We start from the raw sequence: 24151 nt of genomic DNA, 5'->3' as shown, positions 1-24151 counted from the left end.
ACATCAACTAGAGAATTTACCTGCATCCAAACTATTTCTCACGAATTAACTTAAACAGCAGTTAAAAACATTTACAAATATTTTAACTTATAAATAGGGGAATATATACATAAGAATATTATTTTACAAATAGAGATATGAAAGAAATGCGCAATATCCTTATAAGAATTTACAAATTATTTTGAAAAAATTTAGAGAGTAAAACAAAAAAAAAAAAAATATATATATATATATATATATATATATATAAATAGATAAACAATGTTAAACAGAAATTAAAAAATATATACATATTTAAACAAGTATGTATGTCTAAGTTTTTTACTATGAACTTTGTAGGAAAACAGTCTTCATTTTTCTACTAAAAGTAGTGCGTGTATCAAAGAATAAGTCAGAGTCCTTGAGGTTTTGGTTCTGATTAAGTGATTCGCACATTCTTCTGATTGGATCCCTGACACCAGCATTTGTACGCGTCCTGCTAATGTGGAATAAGTCGTTAAGCCTTGTTACTCTGGGTGGTACTTTGAAGTTTATTAATTTCAGTAAGTCGGGACAGTCAATAACGTTGTTACAGATTTTATACAGAGTCATGAGATCAAGGTATGTTCGCCGGTTAGATAGAGTGGAGACTTTATAACTCGAGAGCATATTTATGTACCCGCGTTTGGGTGCGCTCATTCTGTAATTGAGGCAACGCAGAAATTTCTTTTGAATACTTTCAATATTTTCTTTATAGATATCGTAAAGTGGATTCCATATGGAGGTGCAGTATTCAAGTTGAGAACGGACCAGAGTGTGGTAAAGAAGAAGATATGTTTCAGGTTTTCGAAATTCACGGCTGTTTCTGATGACAAATCCTAGCATGCTGTAAGCTTTATTCACAATATTATCAATGTGCGCATCGAAGTGGAGTTTGGAATCAAAAAGAACGCCTAGATCTCTTATACAGTAAACGCGCTCGAGTAAATACTTACCAATACAATAATTGTGTTTGATAGCGTTGTGGTTTTTAGTAAAACTTATTTGTTTACATTTATTGTAGCTTAGGTAAATTTTGTTTTCATTGCAAAACGTTTCGAACCTTACTAAGTCGCTTTGTATGAGCAGACAATCGTTTAGATTCCGAACAATGGCAAATATTTTTATGTCATCAACGTACAAAAGATATAAACAATGCACGAAACATTTAGTAACAGTGTTAATAAAAAGAATAAACAACAGCGGACCCAGGATTGACCCCTGAGGCACGCCAGAAGTAACTGGTTCCCATGTAGAAGTGTGTCCTCGTAATGATACGGCTTGTTGTCTTTTTGTTAAATATGAGATAAACCAACGTAATAAATTTCCTCTAATTCCGTTGTACATAATTTTTTTGATAAGAATAAGGTGGTCAACCTTGTCAAAAGCTTTTTTGAAATCGCAATATATTGCATCTACCTGGTGGCCTCGATCCATACTAGTAAATAAGAAATTTGAGTAAATAAGTAAATTACTCATGGTAGATTTGCCTTTTACAAACCCGTGTTGTTGTTCAGTAATTTTGGCAGCAAGCTGGGGATATATATTGTTATGGACAAGTCTTTCCAATAGTTTAGGGATCGCCGAGAGAATGGATATTGGTCTATAGTTTTCCACTCTTTGACGCGAGTCACCCTTGTGGACCGGTATAATATAGGCCAACTTCCACCTATCAGGGAAAACTCCATCACTCAGGCATTTATTAAATATTATGGTAAGCGGCACACACAGTGACGACGCAGCAGATCTAAGGAAAAACGCCGGTATTCCATCGTGACCCGCACCCTTGTTTATGTCCATCGATTTTAAACTCGAGTGCACTTCTTTTTCCGTTAGTTTAATTGTGTGAATGTGCGCAAGTCCAGAGTCCTGAACTTCCTCAAGTTGGTCAATGTTAATAATTGGGTCATTGATAGAGGAAGGTTCAAATGTTGACTTAAAGAATTCAGAGAACATATCACAAATTTCCTGGGCATCGTTAGATTTGCGCCCTTCGAAGGACATTGCAGCAGGATATCCATCAGACGATTTTAATGAGGATATGTATGACCAAAAGCTTTTGATGTTATTTTGAAATGAACTTTCGATGTTGTCAAAAAATAACCTTCGGGTTTCATAAGTCAGTTTTTTGTATGTAGCACGTAAGAAGGAAAATTCACGATAATCAGAAAGACCTTTATATGTCTTCCATTTGAGCCAGACTTTATCTTTTTTCCTTGATAACCTAATAAGTTCTGGAGACCTAATAAGTTCTGTTATTTTTATTATACACGGTGTCCGGAAACTCGTAGTACAAGTGGAAAACTGGAGAATCTACACCACATGGGGAACCCAAAAAAACATAAAGTTTTTTAATTTGAGCATTTTCAAAAAAAAAAAAAAACCAAAAAAAAATATTTTTCGGCTATTTTAGGGTTAAAGTTTTTTTCTGTTGTTAAGGGTTGAATAACAGATGTTTTAACCCTGCAGAGCAGAAATATTTTATGATTACACCGGGTTAAATGAAGGGTGATTTCAAAATAATGCTTCAAATCCGAGTTTCTTCATTTGTTTTACTTTCAAATAGTTTTAATTAGTTGGGTACTTTGATCTTCAGTAATAATTTATAAGAATTTGATTTAAAAAAAAAAAAAAAAAATCAACTTCAAACTCGATTTACTCGATAACGAAAGCTCAAATAAAAAAAAAATATACTACAAAATCGACTCCAAATGTGATGTAGATTCACCAGTTTCCCGCTTGTACTACGAGTTTCCGGACACCCTGTACATATGCACACATTATTTTAAATCACTGAAATTTTTTTCACGATGACAAAAAATAATTTTGAAACAGCTGTGTAAAGGCAATGTATATGTACGAGTGTGAGTACTGTGTTCTACATAACTCTGATTGCGATAATACATTATCCACTCAAGCGATGGCTACCCAAAGTTGGGTAGGTGATTTTTATTAATTAAAATGAATTGTAAGTTCAATGATTTATTTAATTTTTTTTTTATAAAACCTAAAAATATGGGATAGAGGGTGAAATGTGGGTGAATTAATTGGCTTTAAGCTGCAGTAAGCAGTTTAAATGTCTCTGTATTTGGAGTATGATATTAATTAAATAAAACAGAAACATGTGGAAATCTCCATAGCTTAAGTGGTTATGTTTTGATGCAACGGTTGCATTATGTATTATTAGTTTTAACCAGTAATAAACACATTGTCTGGGAAATAATTTATTTTTTTGTGGGTTATCTTACCTAAGAACATTCTCTTCTGGTCGTAATCATTGGCGTGAAGGTTGTCCCAGATGACGGGTGGGCGCCTCAACACCTGGGTGATCTCCTCAATGCAAGCAGCTGTCAATACTTTTGATATCACTTTAGGCCCTGCAAAACATAACAAGTTATTAAAAGAATAATTAAATATATCCACTGTTTCACAAATATCATTAGATGACGCTATTTCTCTTGTCATGCTGTTCTCCCTAGCTAAGGATACAGAGTCTCCCGAGGAAATAAGACCATTGAGTTTACCTGTCCACATGATGTCAATGTCCTTGGACAGCTTAGCCCCGAGGGTGATGAGGTACTCGGAGCTGGAGACGGAGGGGACGGCCCGGGTGCCGCAATACTGCGTCGGGCAGAGCAGGAAGCGCACGGCGCCCCCGCCCAGGTGCTGCTGGACCTCGTTGGTCACAGAGACCTGAGGAAATAAGAAAAATCATTTTAAATGACCAACTACATAAGATTAAATATGAACACATCTACTAGTACCAAACAATGACAACAATTCGAAAAAATGCCAACAACGCTATCGCTGGCGATTGTCAACAGTTGAATATAATTGCCGACACTGAACACTAAATAAAATAATCATACTAATAATTCAGGGAATCTGAACTTCAGGGAGTTCTAACTATTGGGACAGTTTTAGCAGCTATATTTTTCTTGTCACTGATAAATTTGCCCAACGCTAGGCGCTATGTATCAGATTGGGGAGTTTCAACTGTTGGGACAGTTATATGTAGCAGCTATATTTTACTTGCCAACAGCAGGACCACTGCTGATCTATGTATCAGATAGGAAACTCCACAAAGACATCTAGTAGCTTCCTACATAACTATCTGGTGAATCTACATCACGTAATGAACCCAAAAATACAAAAAAATTTCAATCTGATAATTTTGTTTTTTTTTCGGCATCTAAAGGGTTAAAAAAACTTTTGGAGCTGGGTCTCAGTTTCCGACTTATTTCCCACGGCTCGTTATATTTTGACACGGCACTAATACAATGTGAACAAGTAAAATAAAGCAACCAACCTGCGCATGCGCAAAACTCTGAAATATCTCTTTATCAGCCTCGCTCATCTCCGGCTCAATATCATCAAAAAGCAACGCAAAGGCGGTGCAGCCAAACTGCGACACCTGCTCCAGCTTCCTCTTCAGAGCGGCCACCTCCTTCTGGTTGCTGTAGGTTATGTCGAGGCCCGGAGACAGGGCGTAGTAGAAGGCTACCCCCTGGGCCTTGGCGGCGGAGATCAGGCCAGTCAGGTGCTCCGCCTCCTCCACCGTGTATAGCTCACGCCAGTACGCTCGGTGCTTGTAGTCGTCTTTCGGGGCGTACACGTAGGAATCCATACCCCAGCGCTTCATTCTGAAAATAAATATTTATTTCATTGAATTAATGAATATTAGTATGTGGACATTGGGAAAGAATCCAAGTATAATGGATAAGATTAGATGGTTTGGGGATGTAGAACGGACTAATAAAGATAGGAGTATCCTCGGGGACGCCAGAGGAAGACATGGCATCATGGGATCAAATACTTGGGTCAGTACAGCTCTGGTGGCCTAGAACGGCCATATCGATAACTAAGCAATATTGGTAGAGTAAATTTAAATCGATAATGATAACGATAATTTAAGTAGATATGTCAATGTTTGCATTTCAGGGCCTCTGAGGTCTGCAAAAGACATGTTTCCTTTCGGAAGTCTAGAAACTCTATATGTCCTGATGATGTGTGCACTTGCAAGGCCATTCTAAAATGTTTTCGCAAGAAGGAGGAAGCGCAACAAGGGTCAATAGTATGAGAATTTTAATCATACCGGGTGCAGCAAAACAGTGTTGAAGGGCTATGAAAAAAAAACAGGGCAAATTACAGAAAAGGGGTTTATTTTATTTTATTCGCTACATCATGCCGTTTGATGCATCAGGTCCTGAAGATGACATCAGAAAAAAATAGCCCCCAGCAGCAATATATTGATGAAGGTGATTTCTGAATTTTTCACAACGGGTATGGCGGCGATTTTCTTTTGAATTCGATCCCTGAGTTCTTCCAAGGTGTGAGGTTGATATTTAAAAACATTTTTCTTCAGGTAGCCCCACAGGAAGAAGTCACAAATGCTCAAATCAGCTGAGCGCACAGGCCACCCTACGTCACCCCTCAGAGACGTGGCATGCAAGGAACATCTACTGCGGTTTCGGCATTGAAACTCAGTATGGGCCGTAACACCGTCCTGGTGAAACCAGATGTCTTCAAGATCTGTTTCCTCTGTCAGTTCTTCCAACGGGTTCAAAAAATTTTTACAACATGGAAACATAATGTTGAGCCGTTGACAGTCACGGTTCGTTCATTCTCCTCAAAAAAGAAAAAGGCCCAACCATCCCAAATTTGTAAATCGCACATCACACGGTCACTTTTGGGGAATGAAGAGGTCTCTCGTGAAGTTGCCTTAGTTGGGTTATTTTCAGCAATTTTGTTTATTCACAGAGATGGAAGGCCCGCGGTGGCGACGAAAGAATGGCCATTTTCAAGAAACGTGTGGACGGCGAAACCCCGGTGTTGTCCGGACCAAGCCATGGTAACGACTGAAAAAGACACTACCCTCCAGACTAAATGAGACACCTTACATGTTCCTGCCTCCACCACACGGGATGTTCCGATGCACCTTGTATTATGACACTGAAATGTTTTCATATTCAGAGTTTAAAGATTTGCTATTTGATGCTGATTTTTGGCATTGGTCTCACTAAGCTGTGCTGATTAATAAATCAATCGACTAAACAAAACTTGCAGGTTTATAAAAGATATAATATTTTAAGACATATTAATTTATACAGAACTAGCTGACGTGTACCTGGCGTTGCTCGGAGACTTTTCTCTACTTTCTATCAATATAATATGCATGTATTATATATATAAACCTTCCGGAAGAAATTCTATAAATGATAATGAAAAATCTATCAAAATCCGTAACGTGGTTTAGAAGAACTAAGCGCACAAACAGACAGACAGACGCGGATAGCGACTTTGTTTTATACTATTTAAAGATTTAATTTAAAGAGTGGGTAGAATTATTAAGATAAAATTAAATAAAAAGCTTTACTATTACAATTAAGGAAAAAGGTGGTATTTTTGGTTTCGACATATTATAAAAAATATAAGGATAAAGGAAAGAATGGTGATAAATAATGTGATTATAATGTTAAGGAGCCACAAAGACCGACGATAATATAGTATGCATCTTGTGAAACAAATATTTTATCAGTTTAAAATGACGCAGGGCTAAAATATATTGTTTACATGTGAATGCATGTATGTATTATTTGTTAAAAGAACTTACTTTTGAAAGAGATCCTTCCTCTGCTCTGTTGTCCATGGCCTTCCGTAAAATCCTGACAAAAATTAAAAGTATTCATAAATAAGGAAGAATTCGTCTAGATGCTGTTTTTAATTTCTGTGTAACGCTAGCCAAAGCTTTCATTATTGAAACAAAGCATTAATAGTATGCATAAAAGATTTATTACAAACATGATACTAGAAGTAAAAGAACAATCGGCGAGAAGGAAATAAAATATACTTGGATACACGACTGAAATCTAAAACAAGAATGCGTGTATGAATACGGCTACTGAAATACCTGTCTGAGGAATTTCATAGTATAACAAGTATATAGTATAGTTTAAAATTAAAGTATCTTAATGAATGGATACCTTCAACTACACCGCATATAAAATTACAGCTTTTGGTATCGGAGAGAGCATCCGCCGAATCGTCTGCCATGGCCGGTTTAGGTTGGTTATTTAGCTTCAGACGGTCGATCGACGAATCGAAGTCGATGTGTTAACGGTGAATCCGTTTGATTGTGATTGTTTATTAATAATAAAACAATAATACTACGGCATATCCGGATGTCGCTGCAGTACGACGGACTTTCTTCGCAAGTGCATACATAAACTAGTAAAACTTGTGAAACGTCAAAATCAAAGGTAATGGCAACATTTTTGCTGGCTATTCTTGCTATCACCAAAAACTACAAGTAGGTACCTAGTTACAATGTCCATCTTCGTCAAAAAACTGGCAACATGCAATAACGCGGGCCGCTTGTGTAGCAAGTTGCAACTTCTTCTTGACTGAAAATTATGGCGGCAAGTGATTAAATTTATAATAATACGTACATACAATATGGTGTTATAGGATGGGGAGGAACTTATAAAAAACACACACAACCGCTTTACAAAGCACAAACATTATTTTTTTTTACATTGAACTTCTCTTTAGTTCTGATATTTTCGGGTAGGCTGTTGAAGTACTTATTTTTTCCCTAGATATGTTGCTACATTTTTGAATTGGAAATATTAAAATTGTTAATATTTAAAAAATCTATTTAAACAACATACATATTCATCAGAACTTCGGTGAGAGAATTTAAAGTTAGAAAACTAAATGCATTATACAAGTTTACAAAGATAATATTCTAAATAAAACGGCACGATATAAAAATAATAGAAAACTCAGACGTACATCAATTCTCCCAACCCCAAAATGTAAAAAAACAATCTTGGAGTACAGTTTTTTAATAAATTGCCAGAATATATAATAATGATTTTTAATATCACCTTAAAAACACTGAAAATATGAACTGAATACTTTAACATATAAATAAACAATGAACATAATAACACACAAGCCTGGCTTTATTATGGTGGTACATCTTATACAGGGTGTCCGGGGTAAAGTGAACTAACTTCGGGAGGTGATTCTACATGATGGTAGGAGTATAAAAGAAAAATTAACTTTTTCCGAAATGACAACTTTTTTTCACAAACAAAAAGACGTACCTACTAAAAATCCTTAATGTGAGGACAGACTTACCCGATAAATTCTCCCCATACCAGCGTCTCCCGATCTGGCACAGCACGTAGCTGGTGGGCAGGCGCACCCTGAACACACCTCACCTGATGAACCCGGGCACCCCTGCCAAATCACCAAACGTAGCGAACCACTTGGTTGACCTATGGCAAAGTGTCGATTATCCAATAAATGGTTCCCCCGGCGGCAGTACCCAAACCCGCCTCCGAAATTGAAAATTAATAATCGATATTTTAGTAATGATTATTAATATTGGTGGAACTCTGAATAATAAACTAAACTACCCTTTATCATAATCCTTTATACAATTATCAAAAAAATATTAATTTTACATTATTTTGATAAATATGTCATATTTATTTTGAGTGTAAAAATGAAACGAAGTGAAATTTGTTCTAAGTGAAAGCTTTGCACCTGAGAACAATACCACGGGTACAGTTTGAGATCATCAGGAATTAGTAAGTGGAACATGCTGTCTATCAGTGCCCTCACTGTTTTTGCGCTAAAATTGTCAAATTAAGCCAAATCTCGACGGTATGAGAAGTAATTATGAACTTACCTTGGGGCAAACGTATTATGCTTCATTTTAGTTGAAATAATAAAGGAAAAACATGGAAAAAAACAGAAAATAGTTTGAGATCGACATTTATAAACAAATTATAAGCGGCCATGTTGATTTCGCTATATGCACAGCGACTAGTCGACAGGGGGCGTGGCCAACATATCCGAGCATACCCGAGGTGTTCCGAGTTGCAAAATCAGTGAAACGCGGTGGGCGGTGAAACGAAACGTCAGAAATGGCGTTGTAATAATATAATGTAAACAAACCTTTTTAGAACTTCGCTAGGTTTGTGTAACATGGTTTGTGATACAAAAGAAAGTGCACCCTTTTTTTTTTTTTTTTTTTTTTTTAATATATTATAATTTTATTGGTCTTCCATTAAAAGCCTTAGCTTGTGGATGGAAGAAGAGTTAACATTTCACATGTTATGTACAAATAAAGTCACGTGTACAGTTAATACAGTTAATACATTTCATATAATTATAATTACTATTTACTATAATCATGTATTTCAATATATATGTATGTGTAGGTAATATAGACACATGGCAATCAGACCTGTTAACTAAAATATGTAAACATATATGTATTCAGTAAGAAGAAAAACAAGTAAGATTTTTAGTGTGACATTCTCTAAAATACTTTTTGATGGAGTTCAACAATTGAATTTTGTTCCTAATGCTTCTGATTTCTATTGGTAGGTTATTGAAAAAGAATTTTCCTTGGTGAGTATAATGGTGTTGTGCAAAAGAAGTGTTTAATTTGGGGCACACAAATACATGTTTAAGTCTAGTACGATTTTCAGTTATGAATGCGTATTTATCTTTTTCTTTTATAATTTGTATAATTGAATTTTTTATAAATAAGTTTTTAAATGTTGGAACTTTGAATTCTTCGAATATGCTGTCAGTTGGGAAGTCTGGAGGTTTTTTTAGTATAATTTTTATTATTAGTTTTTGAACAATTTCTATGGGGGTCAGATTAGTTTTGTAAGCTGCTCCCCAACTGATAATGGCATACTGAAGAATAGACTGTACTAATGCGTAGTATATTGAGTATAGGTTTTTCGTTGATAAAAAGTTTCGTATCCATAAGAATATATGAATTAACTTCCTAACTCTTTTTATTGTATGGTCGATGTGATCTTTCCATTTTAGGTTTTTATCTATGATTATTCCAAGATATGTAATTTTATCCGCTATTTTCAGAAGTGAACATTTTTGCTGGCAGTGATTAGTATCGTGTTGTGCGAGAGAATGATTATGTAAGAATATTTGAAGATTTGGAGGTACAATGTTAGTGTTAATTTCGAAAGGAATGACATATGTTTTATCACTATTTAACGACAAGAGGTTATTGTCAAACCATATTTTTAGATTATTTATGTCTTCTGTAGCTTTTAGATTAATTTTTTCCCAAGTTTTTTCTTTTATTATAAGGACTGTATCATCAGCGTAAGAGATAATTTGGCCATGCAATGTTTGAATAAATATGTCGTTTACATACAAAATGAACAATATTGGTCCAAGCACGGTGCCCTGTGGGATACCAAAATTTGATGTTTCTTGGTCGCTAGTTTGGTCATTTATTTTAACAAATTGTGCACGATTGTTCAAATAACTTTCTATCCATTGGACGGCTTTATCATTGATGTTATTTAATTTCAGTTTTTTGATAAGCTTTGCGTGTGAGATACTATCGAATGCTTTTCTTAGGTCTATGAATATTCCTGCGCATTTATTTCCTTCATCAAGTGCAGAGTATATAAATGATGTTACATTTGCTATTGCATCTTGTGTGCTCTTTGTTTTTAAGAATCCGAATTGATTGGAATGTAATATTTTATTGTTTTCTAGAAAATCAACAACCCTTTTTTTCACAATCTTTTCAAATATTTTTGCTATATTCGATATTAGTGATATCGGTCGATAATTTGAAACATTTTGCGGGTCGCCGGTTTTAAAGATAGGGGATATTATAGATTTTTTATAATTTGTTGGGAATATGCCTTTAGTCAGACTGAGATTGATAAGGTGGTTTAGTGGTTTCAGTAGATACATTTTCATTTCTTTAAGAATTTTCACAGAAATGTGGTCAAAACCTGGAGAGGATCCGTCTTTCATGCTTTCTATTACAAGTTGTATTTCAGTTTCGGTAGTTTTTTAAAAAGTGGATAGTGTATTTTGTTTTTGGGTATTAGTTGTTATAGTTTTTGGTGTGTGTACAGATTTAGTGATTTTATCAGCGAGATTGTTTCCTACTTTAGAGAAGTAAGAATTAAAAATGTTTGCTGTTAGTTTTGGGTCTTTGGATACATCTATGATATTATTTTCATGTTTTAAATATTTTATAGAATTATTTTTTTTCTTATTTTCAATTGCATAATTTACCGTTTTCCAAATAACTTTTAGATTGTTTTCTGAAGTAGAGATTATTTTTTTATTTATTTATTTATTGGTAAAGGTAAGAGACAAACAGCTTATACATAAAGTAGTCGTCGTTTTTAAAGTAGTCGTCTTTACTTTTTTTAATTAAAGCTGTTAATTTATTTCTATATTTTTTGAGAACTATCTTAGCATTTTCATCGTGTGGATTTTTAATTGTATTTTTATATAGCCTTTCTTTTTCTCTGATAGATTTTATTAGGCCACAAGTGATCCAAGGTTTTATACGTCTGAATTTTGAATTCGTGTATAATGAGACCTCTGTTGTGGAGGTTTCAATATGATCCATAATTTGTTTTTCAAACATATTTGAGCATTGTTCGACATCGTTAGATTGTAGTATCGTACACCAAGTTTCTGCTTTCAATTTTTTCTCTAAAGTGGCAATATTTGTGGTTTTTTTAATAGTAATTGGAGCCTTAATTTGTGATTTTATTTCTTTATCATACAACAATAAGCAAGTGTGGTGGTCAGTAATATTAGTTTGCCAAATCATTGTTTTGATTTTATATAGGTTTTGTAATTTTATGTTTATCCAAATATGATCTAAGCAAGACGATTTTTGTCCGTGCATTTCTCTAGTATTTTTGTTTATGCATGATTTAAAATCTAATTCAGTCATACAATTTAGGAACTCATTTTTGAAAATATTTTCTGATTTTTCGTTAATGTTAATATTAAAATCACCCGCGATAAAACAGGTTTTATTTTTAAGCGGTAGTAATATATTTTTCAGTTGAGTTATAAAATGTGAAATATTTGATTCGTGTGTTCTGTAAATGGCAATTATGTGATAAATATATTTATCGAGTTTAATTTCGATTTGAATACAGTTAGTCAGTAATATTGGGTGTTCTAAAGTCGTGACAATACTGAATTTGGTGTGAACGAATATTGCGATTCCACTATTTTTATTGATATTTATTTTAGTTGGGATGTATGTATAGTTAGGAAGTTGAAAGGCTGGTGACTCATCATTTGTAAATGTCTCTGTTAATATTATACAGTCTGGTTGTAATATTAGATTATTGATTTTAATAATAAATTCATCAAAATTTTGAAACATACTACGAATATTTTGGTGTAATATGAATAAACCGTTAAATTTGTGTGGGAAAAATTCATTACATGTCTCTGTGCTTGCACATTCGTATTCATGGATTTTGTAGAAATTTTCTTTGGCTAGCTATAAAATCATCCATTTAAAATTAATTTTAATTCATTTAGAGCAATTGATAGCACATACATCCATAAGCTTGCCAAAACTATGAAAAATTAAATTAAAAGAATTACGCTCCGTTATTATAATTATATCGGTATCGTGTCTATTAGTGAATAAAGTGTACTTATATCTGTTGCGAATGTATAACATGAGCATATAAATAATACATAACATAAGCATATAAATAATATAAAATATAAGCATAAAGAGAAAATAAAACACGAGCTTAAAGAGATTAAAAAACATAAGCATATAAAGAAAATAAAACATAAGCATATAAAGTATACCAGTGATATATGGATTTGGTTGTTGCGGATATTTAACATAAGCGTGAAAAGTATGCATAACATTGGCATAAGTATACAGAGTATGCATATAGTTGTTGCGAGTATATATCACGAGCATATAAAGCATAAGCATATAAAGCAGATAAAATATAAGTATATAGAGAAAATAAAACATAAGCATAAGCATGTAAAGTACATAGGTGTTATAGGGATTTAGTTGTTGTAAGTATTTTACATAATTATAGCAGGCATATAGTGTAACTATGAATTGAAGATACATAGTACAAGATTTATATTGGTTAATGCTAAAACTAAATGTAGTGTTTGGGTAAAGAGATAAAAGAAAACTAGAGAAATACAAATTAAATAATTTAAATTCCCCTGTAACCATATACCTGTGCCCTTCTGTTTCATATAATAGGTTGAGATTAATAGTTAAAATAGTGATGTTAATGAATTTTGAGTAAAGTAAAAAATATTTTATAAACATAAATACAATAGTTACAGTTCTTTTACAAGTTATTGGGTGTGTGAGATAAGATGTGTTTGTTTTTGTCATTGATAATAATGACTGGTGTTCCAATATCTCTACGGACGTACACTTGCCCTCCACGGGTCCAGGCGAATTTATATAAGTTTTCCCGTGTAGCCTTACGTGCAAGGAACCACAAGTGTTTCGCACGAAACGTCAGGTGTTCCGAGACGTATATGTGAGAGCGAGGTCCTGCAATTCCGACGAGCGTGGTGTTGAGTTTTTCCTCTCTATTGTTAGCTTGTTTGTTGAACTTTTTTATGTCTGACAGGAAAACATCACGGTCAATATTGGTTTTAAATGATATGATTATGGGCCTACATTGGTCTTTAGGTATTTTTTGGGAGATGCGGTAAGCTGCGTCAATCTTGTTCATTTCCACGTTTGAATTAGTAGTTTTTTGGATGTTGAATATGAGGTTATTTAAGTTTTCCCCATTATTTTCCGGGATCCCCCTGATTTCAGCGTTTTTAGACCTATTTAGCCTGTCTATTTGCTCCATTTGGTTTTCTAATACTTCAATTCTTGCTTCGAGGCCGGTGTTCTTTTTCTCAAGCTTGTTATTAGTGTCCTCAAGCTCGTGGACGCGAAGAAGAATGTCTTCATATCGCTTGCTCATCCCCGCTAGAGTGGCAAGAATTTGCGTGTTTTGTTCGAGTAGTTTGGCAAGTAGTTCACTATCAATAAGTGAACTGCCACTGGGTTTGACAGTCGGTTTGACACAAATGCATTGTTTACATTTTATGAGGGCACGCCGCTCCTTAGAGAGGCGACGCGCGACGGTAGGTACTTTCCGTCACACCTCCACATTGCAGATGGAATGTCTCCTTGCAGGTTACGCACACAAAAATAGACTCGTCTGAAAGTGTTGGTTCGGAACATTTTTGACAGGTATTATTCATGTTGATGATGTATGATATGTTGATGATGTTTCACTGTTATTTTACGTTATTTGTAATAGGCAGTAAAAGTTTTGCTATAAGCAGTCACAGTTGTGATATGATGCACTTTTACTGAGATAATACAGGCGGAGACCTCTAGCGGCAGAGTCGAAAAATAAGTAATTACGATCAAATGGATGGGTGGATGAAGCTTTACAGGGTAGAAGGCAGATGTCTCTGTGAGGTAGAGAGATGGACCAATCGTAGGCCTCGATTTAATCTCCCACCAATCAAGAGGATCCAGAGGATGCGGGGCGGCCAGTGGGAGTGGTTTACCGAAGCAGACAAAGGAATGGACTTTGAACCGGGAGGGGCTATCTCGATTTATTACAGGAAAAACGGGAACCTTGGTAGAGGGTAGTGCGATGACGTCATGGGTTTGGAATGCAAGGGTGTGGCGGAAACGGGATCGTAAACCATCGACGAACGAGGGGGACGTGTTTCAAGAAGGGTAAGGGACATAACGCGAAACGAACTGGGAACTGAGAGAAATTGGTAGAATCCTACGTTAAGACATACCGGGAGTGGAAATCATTGGGGGAGAGGGCAGTTACACGCGTCAATTAAAAGAAAACAACAGAAATAAGGGAAAAACAGGCAAATTACGTAAGAAAAGTGGAAAAAAAAGCAAACATTGAACTTCTATCGTAAGCATGACGTGGAACCGCAAAGAAACAGCGTTGAGGTTACAGGAGAATGATGGCGCGAAGTTAGTTGCGAGAGGGATACCAAGGGAAAAAAGGTTGGCGATGTCAGACACTTGAAAGCACTGATTTTGGAAAAAAATACGGACATGGTTTTGGGCCATTAGGACGCTAATAACGATCCAACGAGGTGATAAAATTAACCCGCGTCTTATGGAGACGAAAATACATTAAAATTAATGTATAAACAATTAGTGGGGAAATTATGAGAGAGTACGTTCGGGTTTGTTGTGACAGGAGATTAAGGCCTATGATCGATGCGAGATGAAGTAGGAGAAAAGGACAGGAGATGGGCGTTTGGAGGTACCACCCGAAGTTACACCCAGAATTACAGAGAGGGGTTGTAAGAATCCAGTAATAATTCTTGGGATAAAGTTGGTCGAAGGAATAGGCAGGGTATCAAACCGATGCGGACTAAAACGTGGAATAAAAATATAAACGAGATGATGTAAACTGGGACGTCTCAACTAAAAGCAAGTATCGATGGGAGCCTTAAATAGAAATAATCGAAAAAAAAATAGGATAGCTATATTAGACCGTTTGTAAGGGAAGAGAACTAAATGTTAGAAGTGGGAGACGATCGTACGCGGGAGATTTAACACACTGAGAGGGGGAAACGGACGTGTACACCGTTTGAATTGTCGGGAGGAATTGGTTTGGAAGGTAGAGGGGGAAACGGACGTGTACACCGTTTAAATTGTCGAAGGCATAGGGAAGAAGATCAAAACTAAGTTCGTGAAAGCGTTAAGGACAAAGCGTATCACACCATAAACGACGGCCATTAAATAAATTGTGCGGACACGGTAGCATTTAAAAATAAAAGGCCGGAATTCACATTACAAAAAGACAGCTCGCACTAGAGCGTAATATAGAAAACGCCGTATGGGAATACGGGACCGCTTCCTAGTCCGCGTCTGATCTTTCTGTCACATGAGACGAATGCCAAGGTGTTAACTTTCTTGGAATGATCAGAATGGCCTAATTAGCATGATGCGACTATGGACGAAATAGAAAAGAACATACGAGTCGATAAAGGTTAGAATAGCATGTATTTGACGTGATTAATGAGGAAACGGGACTATAAAAGGGCTGATTTTAGAAAAAACGGGAAGTCCTTTCGTGAATTTTGAGAGAGTTGAAAATCGCCGGGAACCGTTCAAACACGTCGCGCTGCTTGGTAATTATTTGTGGACTTAGGAAAATTCTCTAGTCAAAAACGTACAGTTGGATTCAGTGTTTGGAAAAAAAAATAATATTAGCATCGGACCTTAGAGGATTTTAGAATTTCAAAGAAATAGTTAAACACAGTATTTGGCGTAATAATAAATTAAGGTTGAAAAAATTTAATTAATTTAAATTCAGTGAAAAAAAAGATTAGAAACGACACTACGGTGTCGCGTTATAAACCGAGTTGTTAATACGAAGTGTTGAAAGGGAGAGGGGAGACGGCTATAATTCGAGGTTAACGCGACCTTTCGTTGCCAGAAATTTAAACTAGAAAAATGATAGAAATAATAATAATACATTTAATGCTGGTATGAAAGAAAAAAATTTAAATCGCTTACTCGATTAACGTTCGATAAATAATAACCATACCTCGTTATAATGAAATAGTAAGAACCCAAAAATAGCTGAGATTAAAGAAATAAAATTCAGGGGAATTATTGATAGGTGGATGAATGCATAAGAACAGGTTGTTTGCCGTCGCTATCCCGGTGGATTAGAGGAGAGGGGCTCAGGTAAGTAAATTGCACGAATATAATATATTTGCAGGACAAAGATGGAGGCTGCTAATCCGGCAGTTATTTTAAAGACGCCAGTTGGGACCGTAATTATGTACGGATTATCAAATAACATATGTATGTGTATGTACGAATGAATGCATAAGCTGATAAAATAAATATCATTTATTCCATGACAAAACAATTACCAATTATTCTATGGACTAGGGTCGTAACCGGAATTTGTCATTATAGTTCATTGTAGGTAAAGTACCTATTTATCGTGGGGACAATTCAAATAAGTGGGTCGACCGGACCGACTTTTGTAACACGATAATACAATGGAGAAAGAAAAAAATATTCATTTCAAACCGGCTTTAAAATGGATAGGGCATTGACTCGAGTTGTGCTGAAAAACAGGTTGATTTATTAGGGTCTGAAGGGACAGACGGCCTTGAAGATTAACTGAGACATTAGAAACAGCTGAGTCTGGAATGCGGAGTTGGTTTCGAAAAAAAGATACGGCGGTTGGATGAATGGCTACTTGGGTACTAAAGTCCTGCTTCGAAGTCTACGAACATAGCTAAATTCATTTAACGGGAGTATCCCAAAATCAGACAGTGCCTGAGGGATAATCGAAGTAAATTTTGAGTTGCGGTTGGAAGTCTACGAACATAGTTAAATTCATTTAACGGGTGGAGCCAAAAATCAGCTAGTGTCTGAGAATAATTGAAGTAATTTTGAGCAGCAATCGAGGGGCTACGAACATAGCTAAATTCGTTTAACGGGAGTATCCCAAAATCAGACAGTGCCTGAGGGATAATCGAAGTAAATTTTGAGTTGCGATTGGAAGTCTACGAACATAGCTAAATTCACTTAAAGGGAGGATCCCAAGATCAGGTGGTGCCTGTGGGAAAATTTGAATAAGCAGGGTGGCAGACAGGAGACCGGAGGAGTCTGGGGACATGGCTAAAGGTCATATCTGAGTTGGTGATCTCTATAAATAAAATCATCAAACAAACAAAACCGTAATATATTATGTGTATCGTAATTATTAGCACTTATATTAGTATTTATGTATCAAGCGAACTGGTTGGAATTCACAACTCCTTCTCGGCGATGCTTGGTCTGGAATGTACTGTATAAATAGTACATTGCAGATTATAAAAACAAAACAAAGTAAATTTATATATATTTCTTGATATGTACTGTCTGCAGGGGGGATGTATGTGGTCTGGTAACTATCGGGATGATACACTACGGCTGCATACACGCCCTCTCAGAGGATGGGAAGCAGCCTAGGAAACTGCTCTCCACAAAGACCGCAAGTATATTTTTGCATATAGAACGAAACCGGTTCGTACTAAGTAGACGTAATTCTCGGAGGAGTTGGAATCTGGGAGCGTGAGACCCTGTTGAGATTTGGACGTAGTATGTGACGACCACAGGAATGGTCAACTAGGACACGGTAACTTAGGCACCAACTAGGAGATTGGGTCGAGTGATCATGCCAAACCCAGATCGATACGGATCATTTTCACGTCTTGCAGGAGGAAGGAGCCAGATTTTTGCTAGCAAAGTAATATTCCGAGTTCGTCATATATGCAATAACCGAATCGTACTAACACGCTGAAAATTAGTCCCATGTTATCCCATCTAGTAGGAGAGGTCGGCGATCCAGAGGTCCCGGAGGACAAATTATGATTGTAATGTACTAACAAATTATGTTTGACTTTCGTTTTGTGTATTAAGGTTTTATGACAGGTCGGTAGGACGGCCTAGTAGAACTTCTAAGGAGATCAGATTAGGGAAGGTAGACAGTATGGAGAAAGCGGGGGTTTTAGGTATTTTGATCCAATTTCGATTCGTTAACTTTGAAATTAACAACTCTGACCTCACCCCTGTCCTAAAGAGAACTAGGGGTTACCAAACAAAGTAATTAAAACCCGATACCATAAAGCAAAAAATCACACAACGTTTGGTGGGATTTAATTACAACTAAATACGAGGGAGTTACGTTGAAGGTCGTAACCGGCGTATTAATTAACTAAGTACATTTGTCTTTATATAAATGTATATATATTACTTGAGAACCATGAGTAGCCTTCGTAGCTACCGAAGGGAGAAAGAGTTCTGAGGATATTTTAATGCCGGTGGCCTAAGGTCACTTAGGTATTACAAAAAAAATTAAATTCAAAGGGTGAAAGGAGGAGTCATCTCACAGTTCTTAGCACAGATAAACACTGGATTGAATTGTCACTGTCAAATGTCACTTGATCGAAAATTAAGACACTTGTAATCGCTGTAGAATTAATGAATTATGAAATAAGACAAAATCATATAAGACAATATGTGTTATTTTGCTGATATCTAGGCTTTCGTCCAAGTACAGATTATGTTCCAAGCCGCGCTAAGCTCGACATTCCAACCAAGCCAAGCTTAAAATCACCTGATTTACAAGGCCTTAATAAACTTTATGTCCCTCTTTAAAATCTTCTTTTGATGTGAGCTCGAATAATCTGTCAAATATAAATGTCTAATAAATAACCTGTGTAATCTTTTCCTCCTAAATTAAATATTTGGTAATTTGTTTTTGATTCGCCTTGACCACGAAAAAGCGAAACCGCGGATGAAGAACCGCGGGTAAATGTTTCACTTTATTTCTTTAGTTTTAGCGATAATTATTACTTGATGATCGGCATTTTTCAAGGGTCGAATACGTATTTTATAATTGCCTAAGTCGTCTAAGATAAGAAACGTATCTCGTCGGTCTGATAAGGGAAAGCAAACGGGATAGAACGCCAGTCATGACTTTTTCATACACTCTCGCTCTATCCATCTATGAGACATCTCAATCGCCGAAGAAAACATTTTAAATGTGATAATAAAAGTTGGTATATCTATTCTAAGGGTGTCATCGAAGATAAAAATTGAATAATAAGATGATAATTGAATCGATTCAGAAGAAAATCATAAAATAGTTTTCTTACAAATCGCACATTTATTCATTTTTCAAAATTGATTCATTGAGTGTACGGAGACAATTTTTAGATGCGATGTTACTATATAAAATCGTAAACAACATTATTGACTGTCCGGATTCACTAAACAAAATTGATTTGAAAGTACCTTCACGCGACACACGTTCTACAATCGTTTTAATGTAAAACTAATTCAAATCAAACTATTTGCCTGATGGGACTGTGTTGAACATTTATAACGAAATATTTGCCTGATGAGACTGTGTTGAACATATACAGGGTTTTCCAATAACAGGTGTTATTTTGATATTCAAAGAAACTTTTCCCGTAAAAGATCAATGGTTTCGTTGCTTGTGTGGCACGTAGCGCTGTCTTGTTGAAAGTAAACGTTGTGCAGATCAATAACATCCAATTCCGGTCATAAAAAAACATTAATCATCTCTCGATAGCGCAATCCATTCACAGTAACTGTTGCTCCAGCCTCATTTTCGAAAAAGTAAGGTCCAATGACTCCGCCGGACCATAAACCGCACCATACAGTCACACGTTGAAGATAGAGACGCTTTTTAACAATAACTCTTGGGTTTTCCGAGTCCAAGATGCGACAATTTTGCTTGTTGACGAAGCCACCGAGGTGGAAATGGGCCTCATCACTCAAGATGATTTTTCGATGGAATTGTAATAATTAATAATAGTGCATTTTAATAATTTCAATGCGTTCCATTTTTATTAATGGCACAGTTTCTACTTGTCAAATGTCAAAAAATGACAGCTTCAAAAGTAACTTCTACCGAAATAGCGGGCTATTCAAAATAACACCTCTTATTGGAAAACCCTGTACCTAAATACTATAAAGAATTAGTTTTAGATGTATTGTAAAGTGTCCTTAATGTCATAAAAATATAATTATAACAAAATATTTGCTTATGGGACTGTGTTGAACTTATACAAAATAACAAATATTAAAACAAAAATCTATCTGATGTAGATATGTCCAATTGCAACGAAAATAAATAAGTCTCAATAAAGTCTAAAATAATGTAGAAACTAGAACAATACGACAAATAACTAAAACAACATTACCAACGCTACTTTAAATTGTAGGTTTCAAAAATTTTTTGGTATAGATTACCCTTAATTCTTATTTCTCCATGTGGGTCTTGAAGAGACCCATGTTGTACGAGACAGGAAACACAGAGGCCTCAAAACATTCCACAGCCGAGCTTTTGAACACAAGAACAAGTCGTAGGAATGACCTTTTCTCATGTGACAAATGTCAACGCCGCTGTCAATATCGCTTGTTCATCGGATTATCATTCATTTGGGCTGGTGGTGCATTTGAAATAGATATTCGCAAGGTATTACGACTCGCACAAGAGGATGTCAAAGGCTGATTCCAGTCAAGTCGTGATATAACATCAAATCATCGTCAATCAGCTTTTCGTCCGTATGTTCATCAACATTCTCTGTTTAAAAATATCCGAAAACTGCAGACTAACTATTATTTTTAATAAAAACCACCCATAAAAACACAAGAAAACCGTATTATTTGAAGGCAAGCTAACCAAAAACATATGAAAACACTGTCACAGCTAACCTCCAAACGTTGCGCGCAGGCATCACCTGATTTCAGTTACATCCAGCGGTCATCTTATGCATATAATACTATGTTGAAACAGTGTTGTCGACTATTTCATCTTTTGATTATAAAATATGTGATTCACGCATGTTTTATTTTTTTCCGTTTTAATTTTTTTTTTCAAAATGGGTCTATTTTCAGGGCTTTAGTAAAAAACTTATTAAAAATAGATTAATTAATAAAAATAATGAAATTATGTTAATTATTGAAAGCTAACATACCAATCTAAAAATGCTGCATAAATAATTGGTGGGATTTAGCATTATTCACAGTGAAAAAAAATCATACTTATCATCTATTTTTTTGATGCCTATAGACATCGTCATGGAGGTAATGGGTTAAAATTCGAGTTCTGGTTTGCTGCTTAGCTAAGAAGTAGTGTAGATTGCAGGATCGTGTTTTGGTAGGCGCGAAGCATGTCAAAAACCTGTATACAAATATATTATTATGAATAAAGGAAAAAAAAATGCGCCTTAAAATTCGAGATCTGGTTTGCTGCTAAGCTAAGAAGTAGTGTAGATTGCAGGATCGTGTTTTGGTAGGCGCGAAGTATGTAAAAAACCTGTATCCAAATCAATTTTTATGAATAAAGGAAAAAAAAAATTGCGCCTTAAAATTCGAGATCGGGTTTGCTGCTTAGCTAAGAAGTAGTGTAGATTGCAGGATCGTGTTTTGGTAGGCGCGAAGCATGTCAAAAACCTGTATACAAATATATTTTTATGAATAAAGGAAAAAAAATGCGCCTTAAAATTCGAGATCTGGTTTGCTGCTAAGCTAAGAAGAAGTGTAGATTGCAGGATCGTGTTTTGGTAGGCGCGAAGCATGTAAAAAACCTGTATCCAAATAAATTTTTATGAAAAAAGGAAAAAAAAAATAAATGCGCCTTAAAATTCGAGATCTGGTTTGCTGCTTAGCTGAGAAGTAGTGTAGATTGCAGGATCGTGTTTTGGTAGGCGCGAAGTATGTAAAAAACCTGTATCCAAATCAATTTTTATGAATAAAGGAAAAAAAAATTGCGCCTTAAAATTCGAGATCTGGTTTGCTGCTTAGCTAAGAAGTAGTGTAGATTGGAGGATCGTGTTTTGGTAGGCGCGAAGCATGTCAAAAACCTGTATACAAATATATTTTTATGAATAAAGGAAAAAAAATGCGCCTTAAAATTCGAGATCTGGTTTGCTGCTAAGCTAAGAAGAAGTGTAGATTGCAGGATCGTGTTTTGGTAGGCGCGAAGCATGTAAAAAACCTGTATCCAAATAAATTTTTATGAAAAAAGGAAAAAAAAAATAAATGCGCCTTAAAATTCGAGATCTGGTTTGCTGCTTAGCTGAGAAGTAGTGTAGATTGCAGGATCGTGTTTTGGTAGGCGTGAGCAATTGCGCCTTAAATTCGAGTTCTGGTTTGCTGCTTAGCTAAGAAGTAGTGTAGATTGCAGGATCGTGTTTTGGTAGGTGCGAAGCATGTAAAAAACCTGTATCCAAATATATATTTATGAATAAAGGAAAAAAAAATGCGCCTTAAAATTCGAGATCTGGTTTGCTGCTTAGCTAAGAAGAAGTGTAGATTGCAGGATCGTGTTTTGGTAGGCGCGAAGCATGTAAAAATCCTGTATCCAAATATATATTTTTTTTTTTTCTGTGCAGAAACGGGCGGTCCGTTTGATAGATTCCCCAATCTTAACAAACGGACTGCAATCTTTAGAGCACAGGCGTCAGGTAGGTATGCTGTCCTTGTTCTATCGGTATTACAATGGAAGATGCTCTGAGGAACTAGCGTCATTGATCCCTTCGGCACCGGTGCGTAGTCGGGATACACGCCAAACGCGCGCCCAACATTTGTACACAGTTGACACTTGTCACATGAGAACGGGTCGCTTCTACGATTCGTTCTTAAGTTCAACAGCTCGGCTGTGGAACGAACTGCCAGCCTCTGTGTTTCCTCCCTCCTACAACATGGGACTCTTCAAGACCCATGTTCACTCCTTCCTCTCCACAAAAAGACCCTCCACACAGAATCCCCAAAGATGACATAGGCCCTGAGGGAAATTATTTTCTTCAGGGCCTCCTGTGTGGAGTTAATATAAAAAAAAAAAAATATTTTTATGAATAAATAAAAATAAAAAAATTGCGCCTTAAAATTCGAGTTCTCGTTTGCTGCTTAGCTCAGAAGTAGTGTAGATTGCAGGATCGTGTTTTGGTAGGCGCAAGCAATTGCGCGTTAAAAATCGAGTTCTGGTTTGCTGCTTAGCTCAGAAGTAGTGTAGATTGAAGGATCGTGTTTTTGTAGGCGCGAGAAATTGCGCCTTAAAATTCAAGTGCTGGTTTGCTGCTTAGCTAAGAAGTAGTGTAGATTGCAGGATCGTGTTTTTGTAGGCGCGAGAAATTGCGCCTTAAAATTCAAGTGCTGGTTTGCTGCTTAGCTAAGAAGCAGTGTAGATTGCAGGATCGTGTTTTGGGAGGCGCGAAGCATGTCAAAAACCTGTATCCAAATATATTTTTATGAATAAAGGAAAAAAATAAATGCGCCTTAAAATTCGAGATCTGGTTTGCTGCATAGCTAAGAAGTAGTGTAGATTGCAGGATCGTGTTTTTGTAGGCGCAAGCAATTGCGCGTTAAATTCGAGTTCTGGTTTGCTGCTTAGCTTAGAAGTAGTGTAGATTGCAGGATCGTGTTTTGGTAGGCGCGAGAAATCGCGCCTGAAAATTCTAGTTCTGGTTTGCTGCTTAGCTAAGAAGAAGTGTAGATTACAGGATCGTGTTTTTGTAGGCGCAAGCAATTGCGCGTTAAAAATCGAGTTCTGGTTTGCTGCTTAGCTAAGAAGTAGTGTAGATTGCAGGACCGTGTTTTGGTAGGCGCGAAGTATGTAAAAAACCTGTATCCAAATCAATTTTTATGAATAAAGGAAAAAAAAAATAGCGCCTTAAAATTCGAGATCTGGTTTGCTGCTTAGCTAAGAAGTAG

At 36.0% G+C, this 24151-nt stretch overlaps 1 protein-coding gene across 2 annotated transcripts in view; it reads right to left on the bottom strand.

Moving 5' to 3' along the window:
• Positions 1–7259, bottom strand: part of Oga (O-GlcNAcase) — a 34599-nt gene extending 27340 nt beyond the window's left edge. For both annotated transcript variants that reach the window (XM_089646881.1, XM_089646882.1), the window contains exons 1-5: positions 7002–7259; positions 6632–6683; positions 4328–4661; positions 3543–3711; positions 3267–3395 (exon numbers count right to left, since the gene is read on the bottom strand). In XM_089646881.1, the coding sequence (XP_089503007.1) occupies positions 3267–3395; positions 3543–3711; positions 4328–4661; positions 6632–6683; positions 7002–7071 (754 nt within the window). In that variant the 5' untranslated portion in view covers positions 7072–7259. The remainder of the gene's footprint in view (positions 1–3266; positions 3396–3542; positions 3712–4327; positions 4662–6631; positions 6684–7001) is intronic.
• Between the last annotated feature and the right edge of the window lie 16892 nt (positions 7260–24151).

Source organism: Hesperophylax consimilis, chromosome 25, assembly GCF_061612785.1.
Source record: "Hesperophylax consimilis isolate HC1 chromosome 25, BYU_Hcon_1.0, whole genome shotgun sequence".
In the NCBI taxonomy this organism is placed as follows: domain Eukaryota; kingdom Metazoa; phylum Arthropoda; class Insecta; order Trichoptera; family Limnephilidae; genus Hesperophylax; species Hesperophylax consimilis.
Note: the sequence above shows the minus strand (reverse complement) of the source record. Positions and strands in the feature narration are given on the sequence as shown.